Here is a 23,720-nt window from a genome sequence, read left to right as displayed (position 1 = left end):
TTATGAGAGAAAGACAGATGCACAGAGAAACACAAATACATAACGTCTAGTGCTTTGTCTAAATCCTGAAAATAAAATTTAGTCTTTGGTATTACTAAACAAAGTTATGTTGCAACCATCTAGGGTCCCAGCTTACAGCCTCTGCTCCACCTTCTCTGATTCCACTTTGCACAGGCTTTGCTGGCTGCAAATTTCCATAATAATTTGCAAACAGGCAGAGAAACAAAACCAGCTAAATATGTAGCGTCTTCTTTCAAGGGCTCCATCCAACCTTCATTAAATTCAATGGAAAATATCCTATTGCCTTATTCAGGCTGAAGGCTATGCAAAATATTTGAATTGATTTGCCGTCAAAGCGATAGTCACCCACCAGTGAAAAATAATTATAATCACGTAACAAACCATGGAACTGCCCCTGAGGCATTCCCTCCCTCATTTTTCCCTTCCCAGTGGGAGAAGTCATGAGCAGCAGCTAGGGAGATGATCCAGCAGCCATGGGTAACTAAACCCTGAGCACACACTACCAGTTGCCCGGGAGGTTTTCCATCCAGCACGTGAAACGCGGTAATGCTGCGGCAGCTTCAGTCTGGAAATTTAGATTGGACTTGGTCTCAGCAGGAGCTGAAATAAATCCAAGCAGTGGCTGCAGATGCATCCATCCCATAAACCCAGCATGAAACCCAGGAACATCCCTACTTCAACAGCAGCTGAGGTTCATAACACAGAATTTTCCTGTATAAGCCACGAATGCACAACATCCATCTGCTTTTTTTCCCTGCAAGGTAAAAGCTTTTTGTCCATCTATTTTATCTTAACACAACACAAAAGCAAAACATTTTAAGAAAGGCACATGGCTCTTTGAAGCAGTAAGGGAAATGCACAGCACAGTCTGATTCTCTAGGCAACTTCTATTATGCATATACCTTTTTGTTTGACCAGTCTCACATATCCAACCTAGTGCAAAACTAGACTGACAGGCAGTCAGCTTACACAGTGATACCCTTTTAGCTGCAGCTAAATCAAATCAACCTTTCAGTAAAATTCTCTTTTCTACACATTTCTGGATCAATGCAATGCAGGACATTTTGGGGGGAAAGTGAAGCACAGCAGAGAAAAAGAAAAATAAGTGCCTATAGTTTGAGCTATTGACAAATGTCACAACTGTTGGCTTCTGATACCCATCCTCTCCACCCAAAAAAAGATGTATGGTAACCTTGTCAATATCAAAACTTTAGCTAGTGACATTTTTAGTGGCAAAACCATAGATCCGATCAATGGCATCCGGAAAATGTTCATAGAGACACTGTGTATCAAAAAAAAAAATTCAGGTTACATCTGCTGACTGAATGCATGCCCTTGCAATAAAATGCACAGATTTTGGTGGATTATCCAAACAAGTTCTGGTCCTGTACTGTCTTCTGTTCTTCAAGGAGTGCTGTGTAATTTGTGTAACTTCATTTTAAGGAAGAAACAAAATAGAACTGATGCCCATGAGTTTCTATAAATGTGCCAGAAGGAAAAATGATCAGAAATCCTTGTCCCAGCCTGAAAGTTCATCTGGAGGGCTTCCCACTTCAGGTGGATAGCTGTCAAAGTAGCTGTAATCAGTTGGTCCAGACAACTAGGACATTGAAAACACAAACAAAAGTGTGTTTCAGAAAGTACCTTTTGAAAATGTTCCCTATTGATTATGCATAATTTTTGTTGCTCCCAACATGGAAATGAAAAGCTAATATGATAAAAATTATGTCTTTCAATGGATGCAATTCCTCATTCTCTAAAAGAAATACCTCCAGTAATTACATTATACAACAGGACAGTGGCATTAGCCTTCTTGTACAAAAGGACTTCCCAAATATCAAATCCTCGATTTCATTCAAAGCCCTGTTAATTCAGTAAGAAAACTGGGCCATGCTGTACAATTGGAATGCTATTTAAGGCCAAATCTACACTCATAGCGTAGCTACTCAAAGCAGACCTCAGAATTACTTTTTGTTTCAAATTAAGATCAAAGTGAGTTTCAAATGATTTATCCTTAGTCTTTTTTTCATTTCAGGGCAAAAACAAATAGGCCATTTAAAACTGGGAGCTTACTCAAGGATATGCTGGAACTCAGTAGTAGGAGAACACAGGAATTTGTACTCTTCACAGTAATATGAACAGTGCATCTTAATTATGTGCCCATTACCAAGGGAGATATATTTTTTTCAATATTAGTTTCTGACCAAACACCATTTGTTCTAGTAATGGTGAAAATGTAATACAAAGTACACAGGCAGAATAATATTTCCATTACTTAACTGACTGTAAGTTATGTATTGCTTGCTGTCTCTCTTTCCTTCAATTTTCACAAAAAATGTTGAGCTGTAATAATTCAAATGTGTCTTTGGGAAATTTTGCTATCACCATCAGTTCTCCTTTGTAGCCAAGCTGTGTTAGTAAAGCATTATGATACTGAAAGCCAAAGGCAATACCTCTCTTTTTAAAGGCGATGTTAATTTCCTCACTTTCAGACTATCCCAGTTAAAACCACTCAACCACCTGATTAAAAAGAGATGAAAAACAGACAGGGAGAGATCAAAAGAGAAAGACAGGTTCTTTTCTGACATTATACCACAAAGAGCTGAAAAATCACGGGCTATAAGAAGCTTTTCTCAATGTCAGCTCCTGTAACAACGCAGTTAGAAGGAGGAATCCCGAGCACCGTCGTTGCCATACAAGGCAGGGGCAGCTTCAGGACCAGCAGGACCTTTGGCACTTCTGTATGGAGGAGGTGCACAGACAGGCAGGTTAATACATGCAGAAACACAGCCCTGCAGAGACTTGTGTGTCTCCTTGGGATGCCACCCTTTTTACAGCACGAGAAGAGGAAGACAAGCAGAAAAAACTGAAGAACTGCTTTCTCCAAGCACAAAGTGTAGGGCTTAGAAACAAGTCAGGTAAAAAGAGAAAGCAGAAAATGTTTCATTTACAGAAGACTTTCTTTGTTAGAAGAAAGACTTGCATTAGAAAAATTCATTATGAGAAAGACTTTCTTTGTTACAAGAAAGAGGACAAAACCCCTCAAATTATTGCTCTGGAGCCCTTAACTACTCATTCTTAAAAATCAAATGTTGAAGGGTCAGGAGGTCAGAGAGGCAGATGCTGAACTGGCATCGATTTCTCTGAGAACTGCATTAAACTCCTACATCAATAACCTGCAGCAAAACCAGTAAAAAATAAGATTTCTAGATAATAATGCTGAGGATTTACATTCATTTTGTTCCTTGCTATAGTTGCAAAAATACTCAAGAGCAACAGGGATGTCTATGAGTTTACCTGTCTGGGTTCTAGCATATTAAAAATATTTCAAATTAAGCCCCAAATTTTCTTCTTGGAAGTCTCTTTTGCTTACCTGTGCTTCTTGATGTCATTTATTCCATTCCTCAAATTGCCTAATCTTTCTGTAGGGTTTTGCCTCAAAAAATAAAAAAAAAAAAAAAAAAAAAAAATAAAAAAAGAAAAAAAAACCGAAAAATAATTAGTATAAGAATATATAAAATAGTCCTATTTTAAAAAGACCATTTATAGGTCCTAACTGCTTGCATTTAATGGTTGCACAGGGATGCAGCTTGCATAAAACATGTCGCCTCATGAGGAGATATAATGAGGCGTTGCTCACTGCTCCTTTTTTCTGAAGATGGAGAAACCTTCTAGAAAGCCAAAACAGTGTCACTCAGCTGTGAGAAGCAGCACAGGGAAATCAGCTGGCTGAGTTTTATCTGCACATCCTTTTTTTTTTATCCTGGCCAGCAGGTCTGGGTTACAAAAGGAGGCAGATCAAAATTTACAGCCACAAAGATCCTTCCAATTGTGGTACACAAGAATGTTGAATACTGTTCCCAGTGCCATGGATGAAATCCCACAGGAGCTGGGAATCCAAAGTCAGAGTTACCAGCCAGAGGTTGTGCAGGCCACAAGGTTAGGCTGGCCCTTTTGAAATACCACCTTCTGCACATTTTGTAAAGGATTTAAGCCAGTCTTTAAGTGTCCTATGTTTTCTGTAGAATCTATATGCCTAAGTAATTTTGGAAGATTTTTTTTTCTTTCTTTTTTTTTTAACAATGTGCTTGATTTGAAAATCAAATTCCTTAGCTCTTTCCTCAGCCCCCACTTAATAAATTTTCCCAAAGATGTGTTTCAGAAAAAATTCCCAGCTGCAGAGAAAGCCCAGAGCCTCTGCTGCCTCTGCAGACTCAGAGGTGTGACACATTCAGGGGTGTGCAATGCATACTGAATTCAATCAGAATAGACCACGCCATGCATAACAATTCCAAATGAGGTTGTCAGGAATTCAATGCTCAGTCTGAGTCCTAAAAAAGCCCAATCTCTGTACACTCAGGCTTTGCCCCAAACTGCCCCTCCTACCTGCAGAGTCTGCGGATCAAATCCTCAGGTCGCCTTGTTATTACTTTGGGAAAATCCAGCTTTTCAATGCCTTTGAGAATCAAATTGTATGTCATCATTTGATCAGCTCCAGAGAATGGTGGGCTTGAAAAGGAAAGCAACACTGATAAGTGGAACATCTGGCAAGAGCAGATGTGGCTAGTACTTATCCAAGCAAATATTTGAGAAAATAGAAAAAATATGGAAAAAAAGCCCACCGTCCTACTTTTACAACCCTCACCCTTTCAGCCTAAGATAATAGAAAGGCTTGAAGCTGAGAAGCTTCCTGTAGGTACCAGGTAAAATGCATGACCACGTGTCCCTTTGAGCCTAACTCAGAGAAGCTTCCACTTTGCATTGCCACTGAGCACTCCCAAAGAGTTGTCATGGGAGTGTGCAGGGAGCTAAAGAGAGAGCCCTGCTTACAGCTCATCCACCCCACTGCACCCCATCACCCACTAAGGGGGAAGAGAACAGTCTGCTGTCACTTGTTCCTCACAGGAAACATCAGCAGCAGCCCTGCACCTGCCAATTACAGCTTGTGCCTGGAGAAGCCAGAACTGAGAATATGTAACCCACTTGGTCTGTGACATTTCTGAAATGATGGAAGGCAAGACATGCATAAAGAAGTATCACTTTGCAAGGCTGTCCAAAAATAACCTTGGAAAGGTTTCTAATAACAGCCAAACTAGGTAAGAACGTTCAGTAGGAGGCACTTACCTGCCAGTGAGGAGTTCATACACAAGAATCCCAAGGGACCAAAAATCCACGCTGAAGTCATGGCCTTTACTCAGAATGACTTCAGGGGCAACATACTCAGGGGTTCCACAAAACGTCCAGGTTTTCTGCCCTGATCCAATCTTCTTTGCAAATCCAAAATCAACCTGATCAAAATCAACATATGCTGCATAATGCAGAGGAGTTTTGCACTGGGAAGCCTTAAGGTCTTAATTGCTTCCCCAGCTCCTGCAAAGATCCCACAATTGCTAGTTTACAACTAGAGCAACCACACAGTGTAGTTGTGAAGGAGAGAGAGGTAATTCCACTGGATTACTGAATGTTATAAAACAGATACATTTATTATCACAGGTAATTTTCTGAATAGTTTTCCTTCTGGGGAGAATAACCCATTATTTCCTTGAGGACATGAGAGTTACTGTCCCTGGAAAGCAGTGGGTTGCTCATTTTCTTCAGAATGGATATTTCAAGCTCCCTGAAGGATATTCTTGTTGCACATCTCTTGGTCACAGTAAAGCATGGCAGGAGTTCTTTTCCACGTTCCCTCTACAAAGAGGGGGGAATCTATGATTGTAAATTGAATCAATGAATGCTGAACCTGTGATTGTATGAGACTGGACAGGGAGGTAATTCTGCACCTGGGAAATGTGGTTTCTCTTCTTACAATAAAACTGACTGCTGGGAGAATTTTTTCTTTTGCTGCTTATACTGCAGCAAGAGCTCTCAGAGGCTGCAATTCCCCAGTTTGTCCAAGGCTTGCAGTGGCTTTGCAATGCCTTTGTTTCTCACTGTGCAATGAGAAGTCCTCCCTCTTACTGCTGAAGCACAAGAGTTACTACACTCCAGGATCCTGGTTCTATAATTACATGCTATTTATATCCCCCCCTGCAAAGAAACAGGATACAGGCACAAAAGGATAACATTACAATTGATTACATCTTACCAATTTTATATATCCTTCAGCATCCAAAATTAAATTTTCTGGCTTCAGGTCTCTGTAGATAATTCCTATTTGATGCAGATAGTCAAAAGCCTCTGTCACACACCCAACACAAAACTTTGTGGTGAATTCATCAAAGCTGCCTCTGGAACAAAAACAATTGCAATCAAGTTCTGAAAATGCCTCAGTTATTAACCAGATAATACGTAACAACCAGAATATTAACCAAACTGAACCAAACATCTTTTCATTGAATGGTGAACCTACTCAGTAGCCACATGGGGCTGACTATAAAGGGCAAGGTTATGCTGTGTTTGCTGTTACCTGTCTCTCAGCAAGCTCCACAATTCCCCTCCAAGGCAAGCCTCCAGGAGCATGTACACGTATTTGTTATCCTTGAATGTGCGATACAGCCTGTGGAGACAAACAGCAGCAATTTAGGAAAAGCAAAGGAAAAAGCAAGACTTGCAGTGTCTTTCCTGCAGAACTCATGTGTGCCAAACCCCATTCCTAATAGTGCTGCCCCAGGGGTCAGTGAGGGGACAAAATCAAGGGAACCTTATGCTCAACTTACTTTACAACAAATGGAGAACATATCTGCTCGAGGATTTTCTTCTCAGAATAGATATGCTCTTGCTGCTTGGTGTCCACCACGTGTTTCTTCTTTATACATTTCATAGCAAAAGCCACGTTCTCGTTTTTAACTTTAACCTGCGAATGAAAATGATGAAAACACATGAGGCAAAGAAAGGGTGTTTTACTAAATCGTTCTCAGTAGATACATTGATATCCATCTTTTTCAACACAGCACAGGACTGAAATTGATGGCTGTAACAAGGGAAAAAAATCCAGATTTTCGGCAGAACTGTTATGTGCAATTTTAAGCCAAGCATCAGATATTTTAGTTTCCCAGTCCCCACTTGTAAAGTGAAATGTTCCCTCTGTTCATTTTATATGTACCAAATAGCAGCAGCTTGGACAGGTACTACATATTACAAGGAGTTTATATCACAGTGGGTCCCAATTTCAATTTAAGATTTCTAATCACCAGCATAATACAAACAAATAAAAAGGAGAGGCAGTTTAGGAAGAATGTTTACAAATGATTTTGCATTACACTGAAATATTATCCAATATGCAGTAAAAAGATGGAAGTTAAAACAGGGCCTCTTGGAAATAAAGGAAGCAGATATCTGTGTTCTACAGCTGGATGAGAATTCAATTTTTAGCTTAGTATTCAGATTGCTGAAGTAGAATTCCAGTGTGGATTTTTTTTTTTTTTTTTTTTTTTTTTTTTTTTTTTTGGTGAAGCATGAATCAGAATGAAACAGTTGATGGTCTTACTACTGTAAAGGATTATTGACTTCACTAAAAGCACACATTTTCCTTTAATTTACCATTACCTTCAGCAGCCTGCACAAAAAGCATTCAGGTTTTTGTCAGATGTTTGCAGCTCAGCCAGAGGCGAGTGGAATTTAAGGCTTTGGGCTAATGAAGCTCTTGGTAGCCCAGAAGCAGAGCTGATCACGCTATTGAATATGACTCAAAAGAGCCACTGCAAATTGTTGGAAATTTCCCAGTGAACACAGCTCAGAGATAGCTGAGCTCCTGGCTGGAGCTGCTGTGGGGCATACAGAAGCAGTTCTACCAGCACAGACTGTGTGGTGCCATTCAGATTGCTCCACGTCCAGGCAGATTCCTGGAAAAAGGCCTGCCATTCAGGGGACATAATGCACACAGGCACATCTGTAAACTCCAAATAAACTCCATCATGTACAAACTGATGACTGTGTTTAGTGACCAGGAAGGTACTTTTAACAGCAGGAGATAAGAGGCACACAAGAATGGATTTGCTTCTTTAAACACCCAAGTCCTGAAATGCTTTTTTTAACTATGCATTGCTTTATGGAGAATTATTTCTGCCTGAGGGGCACAAGCACATAGAATACCAAAATCCTTCACATTATTCAGTGCTAAATCAATCATCCAAGACAGAGAGCTACATGAATAATTTTAAAACATTCTCTTACAAGCTCAACCCTTCCGAACCCACCAACACCCAGAGTTGTGACAACTTCTAAATTCTGGAATGGGGAAGGAGGGAACTGGGCTACTTTCTCCTTCAGCTCTATCATCTCCAAAGACACCTCTTTGGTCAGCTGTCCACAGAAGGATCTTCCTCTGCATTAAGAAAATTAACATAGGTTAGTGCTTTTCCTTGCCATTACTTTTAATGATCCTATATAAGGGAAAGGAAAGGAAATGGAAAAGAAGGAAAGGGGAAGTGGGAAAGGAGAAAGAGGAAAGAAAACCCTTTTTATTTCCCAGCAGAATCTTAATGGAATTCTATAGAAGTAAATAAGAAGAAAAATGAGACTGAAATTCACCGAATAGAACTGACAGTAATTTTAGCAAGAACCGATCCCTGGTGAGATTCCTGTTGATGCAGGCAGCTGCAAAAGTTTGGGCAGTCCAAGCTGGAGAAACAATGCTTGAAGGACTGTGTACCAGTTCCAGTAGAATTATCAGAAATAAGATTGCAGATATCAGAAATAAGAATGTTTAGATTTCCTCTAAACAGAGGAAAAACACTCTCTGCTAACCTTCCAGCAGTGCTCAGACTGAAATCAAAATTACATAAAGTAAAAGTGGGGCCCACAGCTAAGAGTAGACATCAATACCATCAGTGCTACACTGAAACATTAAAAATAAACTGTTTCTTTATGTCTGCTTCTTTCTTTTTGAAATGGCACTTAATCTTTTGCACAGCAATACAGATTCCTTAACTCAACCTGGAGTTAAAGTTGGCCTTCAGGGCTTTTTACCAGTCAAAGAACTTATCATCAAAATGCAAAATCTATTTGAGCAAAACATAATTTTTTTTCCTGTGCTCAGTTTTCCAGGAATCAAATGAATTCTTGCTTGGAAGTCAATACCCTGAGATTCTCTGTAATCTTTGTATCAGAAAAAGCTTGTTGGGCTCCATAAGCATAGCCAGACTATTTTGTTACAGTGACTGCTGTCATTCCTAGGGGTCCATCTCCTTCCAACTACCATCCATGATTTTACTTATGTATCCATGGCTCTTTTTTATGATTAGCTACTATAGGTGTAACAAACAAATGATCTGACTTACTTTGCATGTCTCTTTTCATCAGCCTGGGCCAGATTGGCCACATAACCTTCCAGGTAAGTTTGCAGCTCCTCATAAGTGCCAACAGTCTGATTAAATGTCCTAAAACCACAAAGGAAACATCATAAACTGCTGAACATTTGAATCATGACCCAGTAGGAGTTGGTGGATACTCAAGAATCACTTCCTCCAGGCTCAAGAAATGATCAAGAAATCTGGCAAAGGGGGCAAGAGGCCTGTGTGGAGAAATAAAGAACTCCTGTAATTACTCAGGCTTAAGTGGGAAACACACAGGAGATGGAAGCTGGGTCAGGCTACTTGGAACAATATAGAGAGGTTGTCAGGGTAAATATAAATGAGACAAGGATGGCTGAGGCCCACCTGGAATTAATCTGGCCAAGGATGTCAAGGGCAAGAAGAAAGGCATCTTCAAATACATCAGTAAATGGATGAAAACAAAGGCAAATGTGGACCCATTACTAAATGGAACAGGGACTCTGGTGACAGAGAAGGCAGAGTTACTGAATGCTCTCTTTGTATTGGTCTTCACTGACAAGAACAGGCCTTAGGAACCTCTGTCCCAGGAAATCAGGATAAACATCACTACTACAAGGAAAGAAAGAAAATAGTAACTCTGAACTACTCTTAAGCTTCTGTGCTCCGGCACCTGCTGTCAGGCTGTCTCCATCAGGATTCCTAAAGCACAACCACTCAGGATTCATTCAAGGAAACATTGTGGTTTTGCCTACAGTGAAGTCACATTAACCCACTGAAAGTCATGTTAACCTACTGAAAGAGGATGCAATCCTTTTATGAAAGTGTAATGCACTTACTCTCTGTCTATAACGAGGCACTCCACATTGTAGTCATCTGCAATAACGTTGGCTGATCTGACGTCGTCACTGAGAATTGAAATGCATTAGGAGAATTCAGAAGCATGTCAAAATCCTCAAAGTACCTCGCACTCTCTAGGTGAAACTCCTCAAAGGCCTCTGCAGCCTGTACCTGGATTAATGCTGCTGAACCAAATACAAACTTTAGCATTTTACTAGTCATTATCATGGTCTAGCACAGTATCTTTTCCAGTTTCAATTGGGTTTGGATCACGACGTCCTTTAGCAACCTTCCAAGAAATTAAGGTGAGGTGTAATTATCATTACATCAGGATTTGCTACTTATTTCTACAAAGATCCTTGGATATAAAACATTCCCAAACCCAAGTGACTCCCCACTCAATCACACATGTATATATGTACTGTGTGACTCCTTCTCTCTGTTTCTTACTGCCATGGGCAATGGAATCAGGAGCTCATTCCAGTCACAATGGACCTTATCCCTTCTGGCAATTACAACCTGGCACAAGTTCTCACCACAGTTTTTACTGAAGTATTAACAGTAAGCCACAATGCAGAGGGCCAGAATTTGACTTCTGCAGGGAAAACCAAAGGCAGATGCCAGTGTAAACTTTCAAGCTCTCTCTGCAACATTAACACAAATTTGGTCCCTACCTTCATCTACTGACTTTACAATCAAAAGAAATATTGTATTCGAAACAGCCATGAGTTGTAGAATCTGACACACAGTGATGGGACAATTGAAATCCTACATAGAGTGAATCAGACAGTGTGAACTAACCTAATGAGAGCCTTTTCTCCAAAGTAATCTCCTTTGTGTAGATTTTTAATCACCTGAGGCTGCGAGTGGTCTGTAGTACTCTGGGTAACTATCACCTGCAAAGTACAGGAACAAAAATTTTGTAAGAGAGAGTTTCAAAGTATTGCATGATTTTCTTTCTTTTCTGTGTATTTGAGAAATGTCTTAAACTCAGTAATGCTGCAGAAAGAGTTACAGATATATATTGTTACCCCTCCTCTCAAAAATTACACCCAAACATTCCCTGATGCCTCTCTGATTTTTGCTGAGAAGAAGGAATATATTCATTGTTGGCAACCTCTCAACATTTTCTCCTCATTCTTTTTGAAACAGAGCAGCAGGATAAGTCACATTTTAATGAAAGACTGAAAAATACTTCAGTTCCCACAGTGGGCAGATGTCATATGAGCTTTTCCTCTTCTCAGCTAAATAGGCAGCACTCCAGAAGCATTAACTAACATTTCCCCTCTGCTTCCACAGGAGCACATTCTGCTGATGCCCATGTTAGCAAAAAACAAACTAGAAAAATCTACAGACACAGAGATGTTTCGGAAACTGGAAGTTACTGAGGAAAATTCTCCTGATTTAATTCTTTAGAGTCCCGTGTCAGCCTCCAAGGTATCAGCTGAGGGATAAAGGCTGCTGCCTTGCTCCTCTGGGACTAACAAATGAAAGGATTCTGAGACACCTCAAAGGCCATTCTGCATTGAGCCTGGGACTCCATTACTTAGACTTTTCACAAGTCTATGTTTTGTGCATCAGATATTGCACCATCTAGGAGAAGATGTAGGGTCAAATCTCATTTACAAAAAAAATTGGCTTTACATCTGTGCCATGGAGTCGAGAGGCTTCAGGACACAATTTAATTACATTGTAATTAGAATAGTATAACGTGAGTTCATTGTGAATGAAAAATTAGGTTCCCCGAACCTCTACAATGCTGCTCCAGGCTTTTATCACGATATTGTGAGTTTAACAGCATGTGCAGAAACACTCTGCAACATTTTTACTGAAGACCACACCCCTTAAAGTGGCTTTTGAGATACAAGTGTTTGTACATGCTATTTTATAAGTTAGGTTTATTTTACCTTACCTTTCCTTTTGCTATTATAAAGAAGGTGTTTCCTTCTTCTCCTTCCCGAATAACGTAATCTCCCTTGTCATAGTACTCCTGTGAGAGGCAAGTGAGAGAAAATATTATCCAATAAATCTTTCAAGGTTACTATGCAGAGTCCTTAACACACGTGTGGATGTTTCACTGATCTTTAACTTCCTATATCCTTCATGCCTCCATGTGAAAAGAATAAAGAGTTACCACTGTCCTTGGGGAAAAAAAAAAATCCCAGCTATGGTTATGTATCAAACCTTTACCTTCAAAGGCTGCTGGCAAATGCAGCCCTAAGGCACACAGATATTTGGCTGGATTCATGTGCTGGGGACCTAATGCCTTCTTCCCTTACATTTTGCAGTGTATGTGGTCCAAGGGATATGAAAGTATTACATAACCACATCACAAAGAGGTAAATTTGATTACCAAAAGAGTCCTGGAGAGCAACGTTGTACTTAATCTTAATAAAGGATAGATTACAAATCCTCTTAACTACTTGCTTGACTCCTTTGATGCCAAAAATATAACTTACTTCTGTGTCACTAAATGTTATTATTTTCTGCCAACCTGGAATTCAACTCTGACCACTCCAAAACCACTCTCATATTAAAAAAGCTTGGTTGTTTTTTATTTTTGTTATTTTGGAAGTTTACTGAATACTGTTTAGAAAAACTTAACAATATCTTACCACTTCCAGGCAGTCCATGATCTTGGTTAATTTGTCTTCAGGTAAGTTTTTCAGCAGGGACACACTTCCAGAAAACAAACAAATAGAAAAAGCCCCACAACCCAAAGTAGTTATCATTAACAATCTTTTCTGATCTCTTCTCATCTATGCAATTTTTACAGTCAAATTTTATAACTAGTTAACCTAGTGGTGAACACAGTATACAACTAAATCTTAATTTAGAAGGTTCAAGCATTCTCATCCTGGTTTTTAGATAAACAAAACTTAAACAACTTAGAAATGTGGCAAACACTGGTCAGTTTGTAAATCAACTTTGTGCTTCAGGAGAGGAAGGACTCTAGTGGGCAAAAGGCTTGATTTCAAAAGAATCCAGCAATTACAAACCCAAGACATTATAGCAATTCAAGAATATATTTTCAAGTGCACTGCAGAGACTGCAAAATCAAAGGTAAAAACTTCAGTACTCTTTGGACAGCTATTGATAGATAACCCAATTATAGTAAAAACTTTGTGAGCTTGCTGGTAAGAATGAAAAAACCTTCCACCCTGATCACTTAGACTTGTAAAAATTAGGAAATTATAGAATTTTCTATCTATTTAGGCTCAGCAAAGAAGTGTGTGTAGAAATCAAAGGTGGGGAGGGGTGTGAAAATACACAAGACATTCTATGCATGGCCAGGCTTGGCATCTTGACTTGAAGGCATAACAGAATGGTCATTCTGTGTTAAAAAGATAGAATATTACATTTCTAATTGTGGTTTGGAACCTCTGATTTCCCCATCTTCCTAAGGAGAAGCATGGCACCACTCTCAGTATTCCCTGCAGGAGAGAATTATTCTACCCTGCAGATTTCCTGGTAATTTATGTTGGAATTAGTTCATAAGTTGAGAGACATGCAGATCTCATATTCAAATCTCCAAAGGATAAGGAATATTCCTTAATCTACTCCAGCAGCAAACTAACTACTCATTGGAGGGTTTACCTAACTTTATTTATTATATTGTTCTAAATTCTAGACCCATACCTTTTTACTACTTAAAGGCATTCAAGCACTTATTGAAGTTTTCTAGTGTGATGTAGGAGAAAAACAATTAAAGTGGAAAGAAGCTTTTATGAATCTTAAAAGAAAAAAAAAGACAAATATTCAGGCATTTGAGGCCATAGTTGCATGAAGAGCACCTTTTCCTCTCTTTACAAGACAGGCACAGTATTGTTGTGCACCTTAGTAAGATGCACAAAGCAGTATCAGAAATAGAAATTCATCATATTTACCTTCTAAGGAAGTTTCTGTATTGCTCTTGTCTGTTTTGTGCTGTTACTCTCATGATATTTTGAAAAACTTCTCTGTCGAGTGCCCATGTTTTAGCATTAGTGATTGCTTTGAGAAAACAAACAAAACAAAAAAAACCCCAAAATCAGCAATGTTTCCAAATTATTTGATGGATGATATTACAGCATCAGCTCATGGTAGAAGACAGACTAGCTATTTCACAAGGCCCAAGGCTGAATTTTAAAATATCCACCACCTATTGTAATCAGACTTTAAAAAGAATTCAATCCCCACTTAAACAATGCTCACTTAAGTAAGGAATAGATTTCCAAATGGTTCTTCTAGGGAAGAATTCCATGCAATTCTATAGGCTGAGCAACCTTGAAAGCGACAGGACTGAACATTTGGGAAAATCTATCCTAATCACAGTCAGTCACTGCACTCAAAAGCTGTAAAATGCAAAGAAGCTGATTTGAAAGAAACAAGAATGTGGCTGGTTTTCCAAAATCTATGTCATGAAGTACTGTGCCTTGGATCAAACTCTAACTCAGATTATATACAAATTCAGATTGTATGCAAATTATCTGCACTAAGATAGAAACAACAGAGATCAAGAAATAAATTTCATTTCATTTAATCCTGTGATCCTCACACACTTTTCCTCCAAACTACCCATTATATAAGGGAATAAAGGGTAATCAAAATATTAATGACTCATTTTCAAAAGATAATAAAATGATTAAGACAGTAAGCAGGCACAGGATTCAGCATCAAAGATGCAAACCCCTAAGCACCCTCTGAGTGCAATCATCGACACAACAGAACAGTTCTTATTTTTTTAAGCAAAAGTTGATTCTATTAAATTTAATCTCTTCTTTTAAAAGATGCTATACCATATTCAGCAGTTTTCCTTCTGCCCTAAGAAAGAACAAAACTGTGTTTTCTGTGAGATAAAATTTACAGTAAAATTTGGGGCAATTGATTGCCTCTATTTATCATCAACATAGAATCATTTTTTTCAAGGAACAAAAAATGCCAGGTTTAAAACAAAGCAGAGTCATTTCTCATTGTACACAATATACACATATGCTCTGCCATCTATCAAAATAGATCAAAAATATTTTTGGTTGCTGGATGGGAGAACAAAGGTGTTACTTTTTTCTCTCCTAGATAACATCTTTCAGTTCACTTTGCATGAAGAAAACATGGCAAGTGTCCAGCCTGTTGCAGATGTATCTCCTGTATCTTGCCCCTTAACTAAATGAAACAGTTATAGAGTTAGAAAAACGCCTGCAATCTCAAAGATGAGATTAAAAAAAGGAGAGAAATACAGAAACATAGGGGCAAATCACATTGCCAGTTTCAAATACAGCTACTGCCTGTGAGGATGCTGCTGAGCAGCAGCAGCCACTGAGCTGTTGTTTGGATGAAATCCTTCACTTGTGAGTTTTCAAAGACTGCAGGAAAAGGGTGTCAGGAGATCCAGCATCAGGAAAGGTTTCACATGTGTGCTCACTCTTCATGCTCAGCTATGACATTGTGCTGCTCTTCCTCCACAAGGATCACAGGAAAGCTATTGGGGAGGGGTGGATTTCTGCAGTGTTTGCAAGTCTTCAAATACCTTTTCTTGTCCATAATTGGACAATTCTTGTCAGACTTCAAAACCAATTAATGCTAGCAAAAATGCTAAAGCAGCTTGATGTCTTATTATGTGGAAACACTACTTTATAATGCTAATATTATACAGCAGGCAAAAAAGAAAAATAGGGAACATATTCAATTAGAACAGCATGTTAGTAAGAAAAATAATCACATTAGTGTTGCTGTTCTGTTTATCAGGCAGCAACAAAAACAGATTACATGTAATAACTTCCATCTGCAAAGCCAGCAATGATTAAGTGCATAAACTGGGTGCAGGAAGAAAGACCAAAAGCTTTTACAGCAAACAACTTCTTGTTTTATTCCATTTGGTCCTTTTTAAGTCAACATGAACTCTTCATTCTTATTGGTGGCACAAAGTCCCTGCAGATTTAGACAAGAACAGAAATTAGTCTTCAAACAAAAGTATTATTTATGAAATGGTGGAGAGTGGAAAAATTATGAACTTAACCATATTTAGTCACTTACTTGTTTGTCACAGAGCAATTATGGCATGTTGGAAAGGGAATCAGGGGGTATTTAATGGATGTACACCCAGTCTTATGCAGGAAGAGGAATTTTTGTATCAGAGCAACACTTAACAACTCCATCCTGGTCAGTCCCCAAACTTCCAGCTGCAAATGGATCTGGGCAAGACTCAGCAACGTAACGATGACACAGAACTAAAAGAAGTGCAAAAACAACTATTTCCTGCTTATTTTAAACTGAATTAGAATTGTACCCACTCTACTAAAAACTCCATGGTTTTCATATGCTTTCAAACTCACTGCGATTTCATCCTCAGCACTGCATTTGACACAAGAACATAACAGCCAGAGACCACTACCTCTACTAAAGCATCCAAAATTAAAACACAATCCTGCCCTGGTTGTTAACATGCTACAGATCAGGCTATCCAGCACAATTTGGAGGTGCCTAATTGTTTATCAAGGGTTATACCAAAGATGGAATGACATTCATGGCATAGTATTATTTGAATTCCCAAAAAGAAAGAACTCTGGGAAGAAATATGAGTTTACTGTAGATAACCAAGATGTGTAAATATCTATTAAATGAAAATTTCAAAGAAAATCTGGATATAACAGGGATCTCACAAAAAAAACCCCACAGTTTTCATTCTGAGCAAGGTTGCTGCATTTAACCTTAGGTACCTTTCACAGAAGCTGTCCGTGTGCAGTTGTATAAAATGGCCAGTTCACCAAACGCTGTCCACACAGGAATTGAGGAGAGTAGTTTATTCTGCTGAAAGACTTCCAGGCTGCCCTCTGTCAAAAATCATCAGGATAATAGCTATGAAACCTGTGCTCAGCTGCACAGAGTGAATGGAAAACAAATCAATATATTTCTGACTTTGCCACTCCCTGGAACACAGGAATGGGAGCAACAGTGCAAAAAGTGCTTTGAAACACATGTACAAACCAGTAAAGATACTTTTTTTTAATTTACTGCTAATCTACAGATGTACTCTGGAAGGGAGGGCCATTCTAAATCCTGATGGATGAAGCTTTGCTACAACAAACCACTCACTTGTGGTTCAGATACTCCAGTGTGGTGTAAAGAAAGAAGCCTTAAAATAATGATCACAGGAGAAATTACTCATAGTTTATCTCTTCATACAGATGTGTGAGTGTATATAGATACAGAATGCAAAGAAGAGGGCAGAAAAATTAAAAGCACATTAAATCTTCATTCAAGAAGTTGTTCTTGAGCTTTACTAGCAAAAGTCAAAGGAAGTCTGAACTTCACATTTTTTGGCCCCAAAAAATCTTCCCTTAAACATGTTATGAAAGTTCTGCCCTCTTCTCTCCAAGGCCCACACCATCTCCTCAAGAAAGATTCTAATGTGCCAGGAAAAGTTCCAGGTGCACATCTCCTTTCTGATATTTCATCCGTTTTCAGAATGTTATCATTTTGTCTTGCAAGAATATGACCACACCATCACAAATCCTGCCTCCTCTTTTTTCCTCTAACACTTCTGTTTTCCTAACACAGTTACCATCATTTTTTTTCCAACTAACCCATCCATATGAAGCCAGAAAATGTGCTTTCTAACATATACCAGTTTACTCCTGTTTAAATATTCCCACCTCAACAGAACATACTCCTTATAGTGTGAGCTCTAATTCATATGAGTCTCTGGGACTTTTAGTGGTCCCCAGTTGATGAAATATGCAAATTAAACCCTTTTTATTTTTAATGGTGAAATGATGAAAGATCTTACTGCTGACTGGAGCAAATTCAAGGTGTTAAACTACAGGTGATCAGCAATTTGAGGCACAGTAGCAGTCAGCACAAATGATTTCAGACTTGTTTGCCTTATTTTAGGAAAGCCTTCTTATCCTAAAGCTTTTTTTTTTTTCCCCAGAAAAAGACAAGCAGGTCTTTTTTTAAAAAAAAAAAAACTCTCAGCTTTGGGAACAATGAATGCAGACCTAATCTTTCAATTTCCCATACACAGAAAACTGGTATCTTATGAATGTTGAAAAGTAACTTTATTTCAGGAGTGGCTTCACCATTGAGCAGTTTTCTGTATTTTAAATAATACCTGCTCTTCCCCTGGAGAAGAAAGGAACAGAAACAACAGAAACAACAGAAAGGAACTGCTGGCCTCTGGGCTTTCAGAAATGAAAAAAGTCATGAAAACACATTAAATCAAGACTCAGGTTTCCAAGGTGCTCCATTTCATAAAAGTCACAGGTAAAACTTGCATTGCCCTCCACAGGGACAAATTACTTAGGAGCCCAAACACCCTCACTGTGATTTCCTGCAAAACCTTCCAGACCCCTTTCCCGTTCCTTGCACTGGTGTGCTGTACAAGTAAGCAATATTCACCTTTGAGCACAAAAATGTGATTTCCCGGTTCTCCCTGTCTGATGACGTAGCTCCCTTGCTGGAACGTCCTCTCATACATACATTCCACCATGTCTCGTGTCTGGTGGGGCTCCAGCCTCTTCAGGAACTGGTTTTTATTCAGGGCATCTGTGATAAGCTTCTTCTCACTGGTTGCAAATGAAAAACCACGAAGTTTAAAATGCCCAGCATGGCTGGGGTTTGTTATTCACCAAGCATTCATTCCTCTCAAGAGGATTCCTCTCATTTCTAACACACTGCTCTGCCTGCCTTGTTTAGAGCTCGTGGGATGGTAGCCTGGTTAGTGAGGGAATTGTCTGTGCTGTAGTCACCTGGTGGAACAATCTCACTGAACAATCTTGTTCTCACTGCTCCCTGAGACAGCCTCTGCATAATTTCCTGTTGCAGTAAATGCATATAAACGGGGGACTTGTAAAGACAAGAACTGTCTGTATTTGAGCTGCCGGCGACAGAGCCCAATGGTTGGATTTTAAGGAGGAGAAAACATGGAAAAAGAAACAATGGATGAATCTGTGGATAAGGGCTAGCCAGCTGAAACAAAGCAGGCCATACGTACATTCTGGCAATCTATGGGTTCTGATTGATTTGAGCATGTTCTGGCTCAAGGACATCCTATAAAGCAGTGCCTCAAGTCTTCACCAGAAATTAAGGCAATTAAAAAACTTCTGCACTGATGGGGCTTTTATGGCCCTGCTGATAGTTTTCTTTTACTGTTGAAGTGAAAGATAAATTCTGCCTTCGAGTCCCCATGCTCCTAATGTTGACAAAGTCAAAACCCTGACAGATTTCTGAGGCATTTAAGGCCTCCTCTAGTTTGTATTCATAAAGCAATGGGAGGTTGTCATCAAAACTAGGTTATGTGGAAAAAAATCTCCTGAGGACAACCCAGGAATGAACAAACCTAGGGCACGTAAATACATTTACATTGTTACTAGTCATGTAATGACTGAAAATAAGTAAAGGTGATGAGATGATGCAGGAAAATAAAACCAAGTAGCTATGGTGAGGACTGTGTTTAGAAATAGGAATCATAATTTACCTTCTGCTGAAAGCAACAGGGTTATTGGAATATAAGCTCTAACTTAGTTTTCATCTAAAACCAACCTTGCTAATTTGATTCATCCCGGCCTGCATCATGTGTACAGTACTGCAATAAAATACAGTAATTGCATATAACCCGATACGTAAAATGAGCACAAAAGCTTCCAGAACTAAAGAAGAGGAGACTGTGCTTCTAAAACTTTCATTAAAATCATCCATGCTGAGATACTCCAAACAAAAGTCTGGCACTCAAACCCCCGCCATATGAATAGCATCAAATTGTGCCATTTGTTTTACAAATATTTCTAAAAGGGACTGGTGACACTCTGGAATCAATGCAAATTCAAGAAGCATGGAGCTTCCCCTCCTTCTGAGGCAGCTCCTTTCACAAGGAGCACTGTAAAGTTACCTTACACAGCAGTGGGGCTGCATTAAGTCCTTTCTCTGTAGAGGGGAGGCAGCTACTGGTAGCAGCAACTCCGAACACCCCTACAAACACTGTCAGGCTAATGGCTCAGTCTTTGCTAATTCTGTTTCGTTAATTCTGCTAATTTTTTGCTCATTTTGCTAATTTTCTAATTTTGCTAATTTTCTGCTGCTTAGCTATTTTGCTATTCTAATTAGCAAAATTAGCAGAATTCTGTAGACGGCGAAGATTACACTTTTGTTCTTACGTGTCTGAACTGCCTGAACTTGACCTACTACAGCATTTACAGACCAGGTAAGGAAACCAAATGTTTGTGCCTTTCATCATTTGGCTGTCTCAACAGCAAGCTGACAGGGCCTTACACAAGTGCATGTGTATCACAGGCTTATCTAACTTAGAGACATAGCTATGCACAGCTGTACAGGTTTGTGGTGCTTTTTTTGGCATATGTTTGCTTCCAAAATTTCTGGAAGATCAAATAATACTTTGACTACTACAACATCAAAAAATTATGTGCATTACGTTTGGATTGCTTAAGCTGCAATACTTGCTTTGGTTCTGGCTGCTGCACTTGGCTAATCCACTGGCTCTTCTCCTGGCTTTTCTCCTCACTGCTGTTACAATTTTGTCTCTGAAGGCACCCTAGAAAACCATGTGGTGGACTGCAGTACAAGGATCGTGCCAAGGAGAAGACAGGTTACAAACACAACACTCCTAAAACTATGATTTAAGCTGCCCAGGTACTTGTGATAAAATATTAATGCAGTTCCCTTACTCTGGAAAAACACTGCCAGCTGAAGTTCTCAGCTCCTGTGGTGACTCAGGCAGCCTCTCTGATTCACGAGGCACCCTCTAAGGTGCAGTGCTGGACATGATGGATGAGAAAACACGCCTCATAACTCTCAGGTCTACTGTGGTAAAGACTCAGATATGCCATGAATAATAAAGCTCCTCACAAATCTGAAGGCACTAAAGTCACTGGCTGATGTCCAGGTAGAGTCTGGCTACCAGCATGTTAAGCAGACTCTCTGGTTATGTCTACACTGCAAGGTGAAAGAAGGGTCTAAGTTATGCTTAAGGATATCTCTTATATCTGATATAAGTCTGATATCTCTGTCTGCAAGGTCAGCTCTGACCGCAGAGATTTCTGGGTCTGTCAGAGTCTAGAAAGTGTAATTGGATTCAAGGAGGAATGAGTAAGATTCAGTTCCTACACCATGATTGTTAGAAGCTGGAGGGAAGGAGGAAGCTGACAATAAAGATAAATCCCAAAAAAACTGTAAGATTCTCATCTGAAATACAGAGGCCCCCCCACCACTGTTCATCAGAAGTCTGTGGGACACCGATGATTCTTGGTCAAAGCTACCCACAAACTCAACCAGAATCTACCACAGCTGCAAAGCCTACATGAAAAAGATGAATCCTTTAATCCTGACTTATCATGAGGAGAGGATATAATTGTGATATAAGCAATAACCTTGTGACACAAACATGGAAGCCCTCTGAAACGAGCTCACCTTGAATCCTTCCGGACTGTTGCTTTTTCAAGGGAAAACATAGTTCGCCTGCTCAAATCACACAGTCCTGTCGTCGGCTCTGCAGATACACCTTCCTTGGCTCCTCTTCTCCTGTCAGCAGAAACTTTAAATGGAGAAGGCTGAAGAGAGTGCTCTCCTTGAGTGCTAATAACATCCTGCAGCTTGTTCAACTGTATGCACTTGCTCTGAAGCTCCTTGGTGAGTTCTGCTATGACCTTAGTCTGCACAGCCAGCTGCTCCTGAAGCTCAGCAACATGGTGTTGACTCTCTTGCAACTGCTGATCTTTTCTCTTCAGCTCCTTTTCCAGTTCAAGTACCTTGCTGCAGAGGACATCAGCTTGCCCATTGATCACATTGATGCCTAGGCATGGGTCCATCAGAAACTTGTGGCTGGCAGCACAGCCAATAGCAAGGTTTGCCACGTGCCTATTCGGCTGCCTCAGCTGCTTAGGTTTCACTAATCTGTTCCCCATTTTGCCCAGAGACCTAGGTGGGAAAATAAATCTGCAGTTTTATTTCATTCCCAAAGAAAAAAAATTAGATTAAGTCATGGAATGTTAAGCAGTGAATTTAGCAATTAGCTGGCAGCTGAACTTGCCATATGCAACTGTAGTAAACACAGCTGATTGCTTTCATCCTCTCCAGTCCTGCAAGTCAGCAGAGTAAAGGGCAAGGAGAGGAGGCACGGAGGGGTGGTAGAAACAAAGCAAAAGATCTCATGGCTACTACTTCATTTTTGTGACTTGAAGAGATGTGTAAGCTCCTTTCAGCCTAACAAAGACAAAACAAACAGTAGGAAGGAGAAAAGCTTGTGCTTGACTGCTAAAGCAAGAAAATTGTTAGAAGCAAAAAATAAAAGTTGGGTCAGTTCCCCATTGAGGAATAATTATTGTGTAAACCAATTTAATTTAATAGACAGACCAATTTGACCAGTGGGTACATACCTGCCTGGCATAAAGGATATGTGATTAGTAAGTATATGTGTTAACACACAGGCAGCTGGCATCATTTCTGCAGCTCATTTACTCATCTAAAACAGGCTCATATTTGTTAGTACAACTGCTGTAACAGGTGCTATGGCTGCAAAGGAACAATTATCTTTGTATGGGAAATTACCCCTTTCCATTGGCTACTCATGAAAGTGACCAGGAAAACAAAATGGTCCTGGGCTCCTGTCAGAACACACCTATGGCTAAAAAAAGCACTTGTTGCAAACAAGCAGCCTTCAGTAGATTTGCAGTGAAGTGACCCACCTTCTTCCTTGGACACAATCTTTGGCATGTTTTATTAGATCATTTCAGGAGGAGCAAGGGATGATGCTGCTGTTGTGGTCAGGCATCAGCAGGCCCAGAGTAGCTGTTTGGCTGCCCCATGGATGAAGGACCCCTTTTTCAGGCTGAACCCTAAGTGATGTGGATTAAGATAATCTCCTTCAACATTTTATTGCAACTGGGTAAGAACATGGCCCTGACCAGGTACATTGATCAGACAAGCTCCAACAATTTGCTTTTACTTGTTAGTATAACCATACTTTTTAACAGATACACAGTTCTGTTCTGGTTTACAGCTTTCAGTGGGTCAGAACTGAAAGAGCTGACAAGGTACCTCACATTCCAAATCTAGTTTTCTTTAACATAGTCTTTCTTCTCAGCTCTGTCTTGCTTATTGTGACTTTGAATAGTATTTTTCATTTGTGCCAATTTCACAGATGCGTTTTGACAGCTGGTGCTTCAGCCTGTTAACAGGGGACACCTCAGTATGTCAGAAATGAAGGCAAATCTGTACTGCAGAGGAGAATTTAAACAAACTGCACATCAGGGTACCAAACCAAATAACTCTGAAGAGGGACCTGAGTGTCACTGCACATGGCTTAACCAAAGATCTTAGCTCAGCATGCAACCATATTTAAAAACAACCCCAAACAACAATCAACATAAACTAAAAGTTACTATATAGACAGGAGATTATGGGAAACACATCATCACACTGTAGCAGTCCCTGCTACTAAATGCAGTGGCAGTCGCTGCATTTCAAATAAAAGATATCCCACACACTTTAAAATTATGTATGGCAGAGTGACTGCCCCAAGGCACAGAAAAACCCTTTGGATTGTACCCAGAAACAGAACAGGTTTACTGTGTGATGTTTGAGGTTCATAATCTCTCAGCCCCACTGGAGTGACAATGTTAGCAGCTTCTGTCTTCCCATTGTACACGCACAGTTAATTGT

General features: G+C 39.7%; 1 protein-coding gene across 1 annotated transcript; it reads right to left on the bottom strand.

Moving 5' to 3' along the window:
• Positions 1–1,492: 1,492 nt before the first annotated feature.
• PRKG2 (protein kinase cGMP-dependent 2) lies at positions 1,493–21,964 on the bottom strand. The gene is made up of 18 exons (XM_053940608.1): positions 21,471–21,964; positions 18,447–18,613; positions 16,766–16,879; positions 13,958–14,063; positions 12,686–12,749; positions 11,983–12,060; positions 10,872–10,966; positions 10,070–10,138; positions 9,240–9,338; positions 8,134–8,284; positions 6,678–6,814; positions 6,428–6,517; positions 6,107–6,248; positions 5,146–5,309; positions 4,408–4,530; positions 3,395–3,457; positions 2,475–2,541; positions 1,493–1,621 (listed from the first exon to the last, which is right to left on the bottom strand). Exons 1-18 carry the CDS (start codon positions 21,962–21,964, stop codon positions 1,526–1,528), a joined length of 2,319 nt encoding a protein of 772 aa, XP_053796583.1. The 3' UTR covers positions 1,493–1,525.
• Between the last annotated feature and the right edge of the window lie 1,756 nt (positions 21,965–23,720).

This window comes from Vidua chalybeata, chromosome 4, assembly GCF_026979565.1.
Source record: "Vidua chalybeata isolate OUT-0048 chromosome 4, bVidCha1 merged haplotype, whole genome shotgun sequence".
NCBI classification, from domain to species: domain Eukaryota; kingdom Metazoa; phylum Chordata; class Aves; order Passeriformes; family Viduidae; genus Vidua; species Vidua chalybeata.
This window is presented reverse-complemented; position numbering and strand designations above follow the sequence as displayed.

Bases quoted from the DNA above. Each gene is read 5' to 3' on its own strand.
- PRKG2 (XM_053940608.1), bottom strand. From the start codon at position 21,964: ATGGGGAACAGATTAGTGAAACCTAAGCAGCTGAGGCAGCCGAATAGG. The intron at 12,061-12,685 runs GTAAGATATTGT...TGCCTCTCACAG, and splicing joins TCATGGACTGCCTGGAAGTG to GAGTACTATGACAAGGGAGA. The intron at 1,622-2,474 runs GTATTGCCTTTG...TCAATGTCCTAG, and splicing joins CATCGCCTTTAAAAAGAGAG to TTGTCTGGACCAACTGATTA.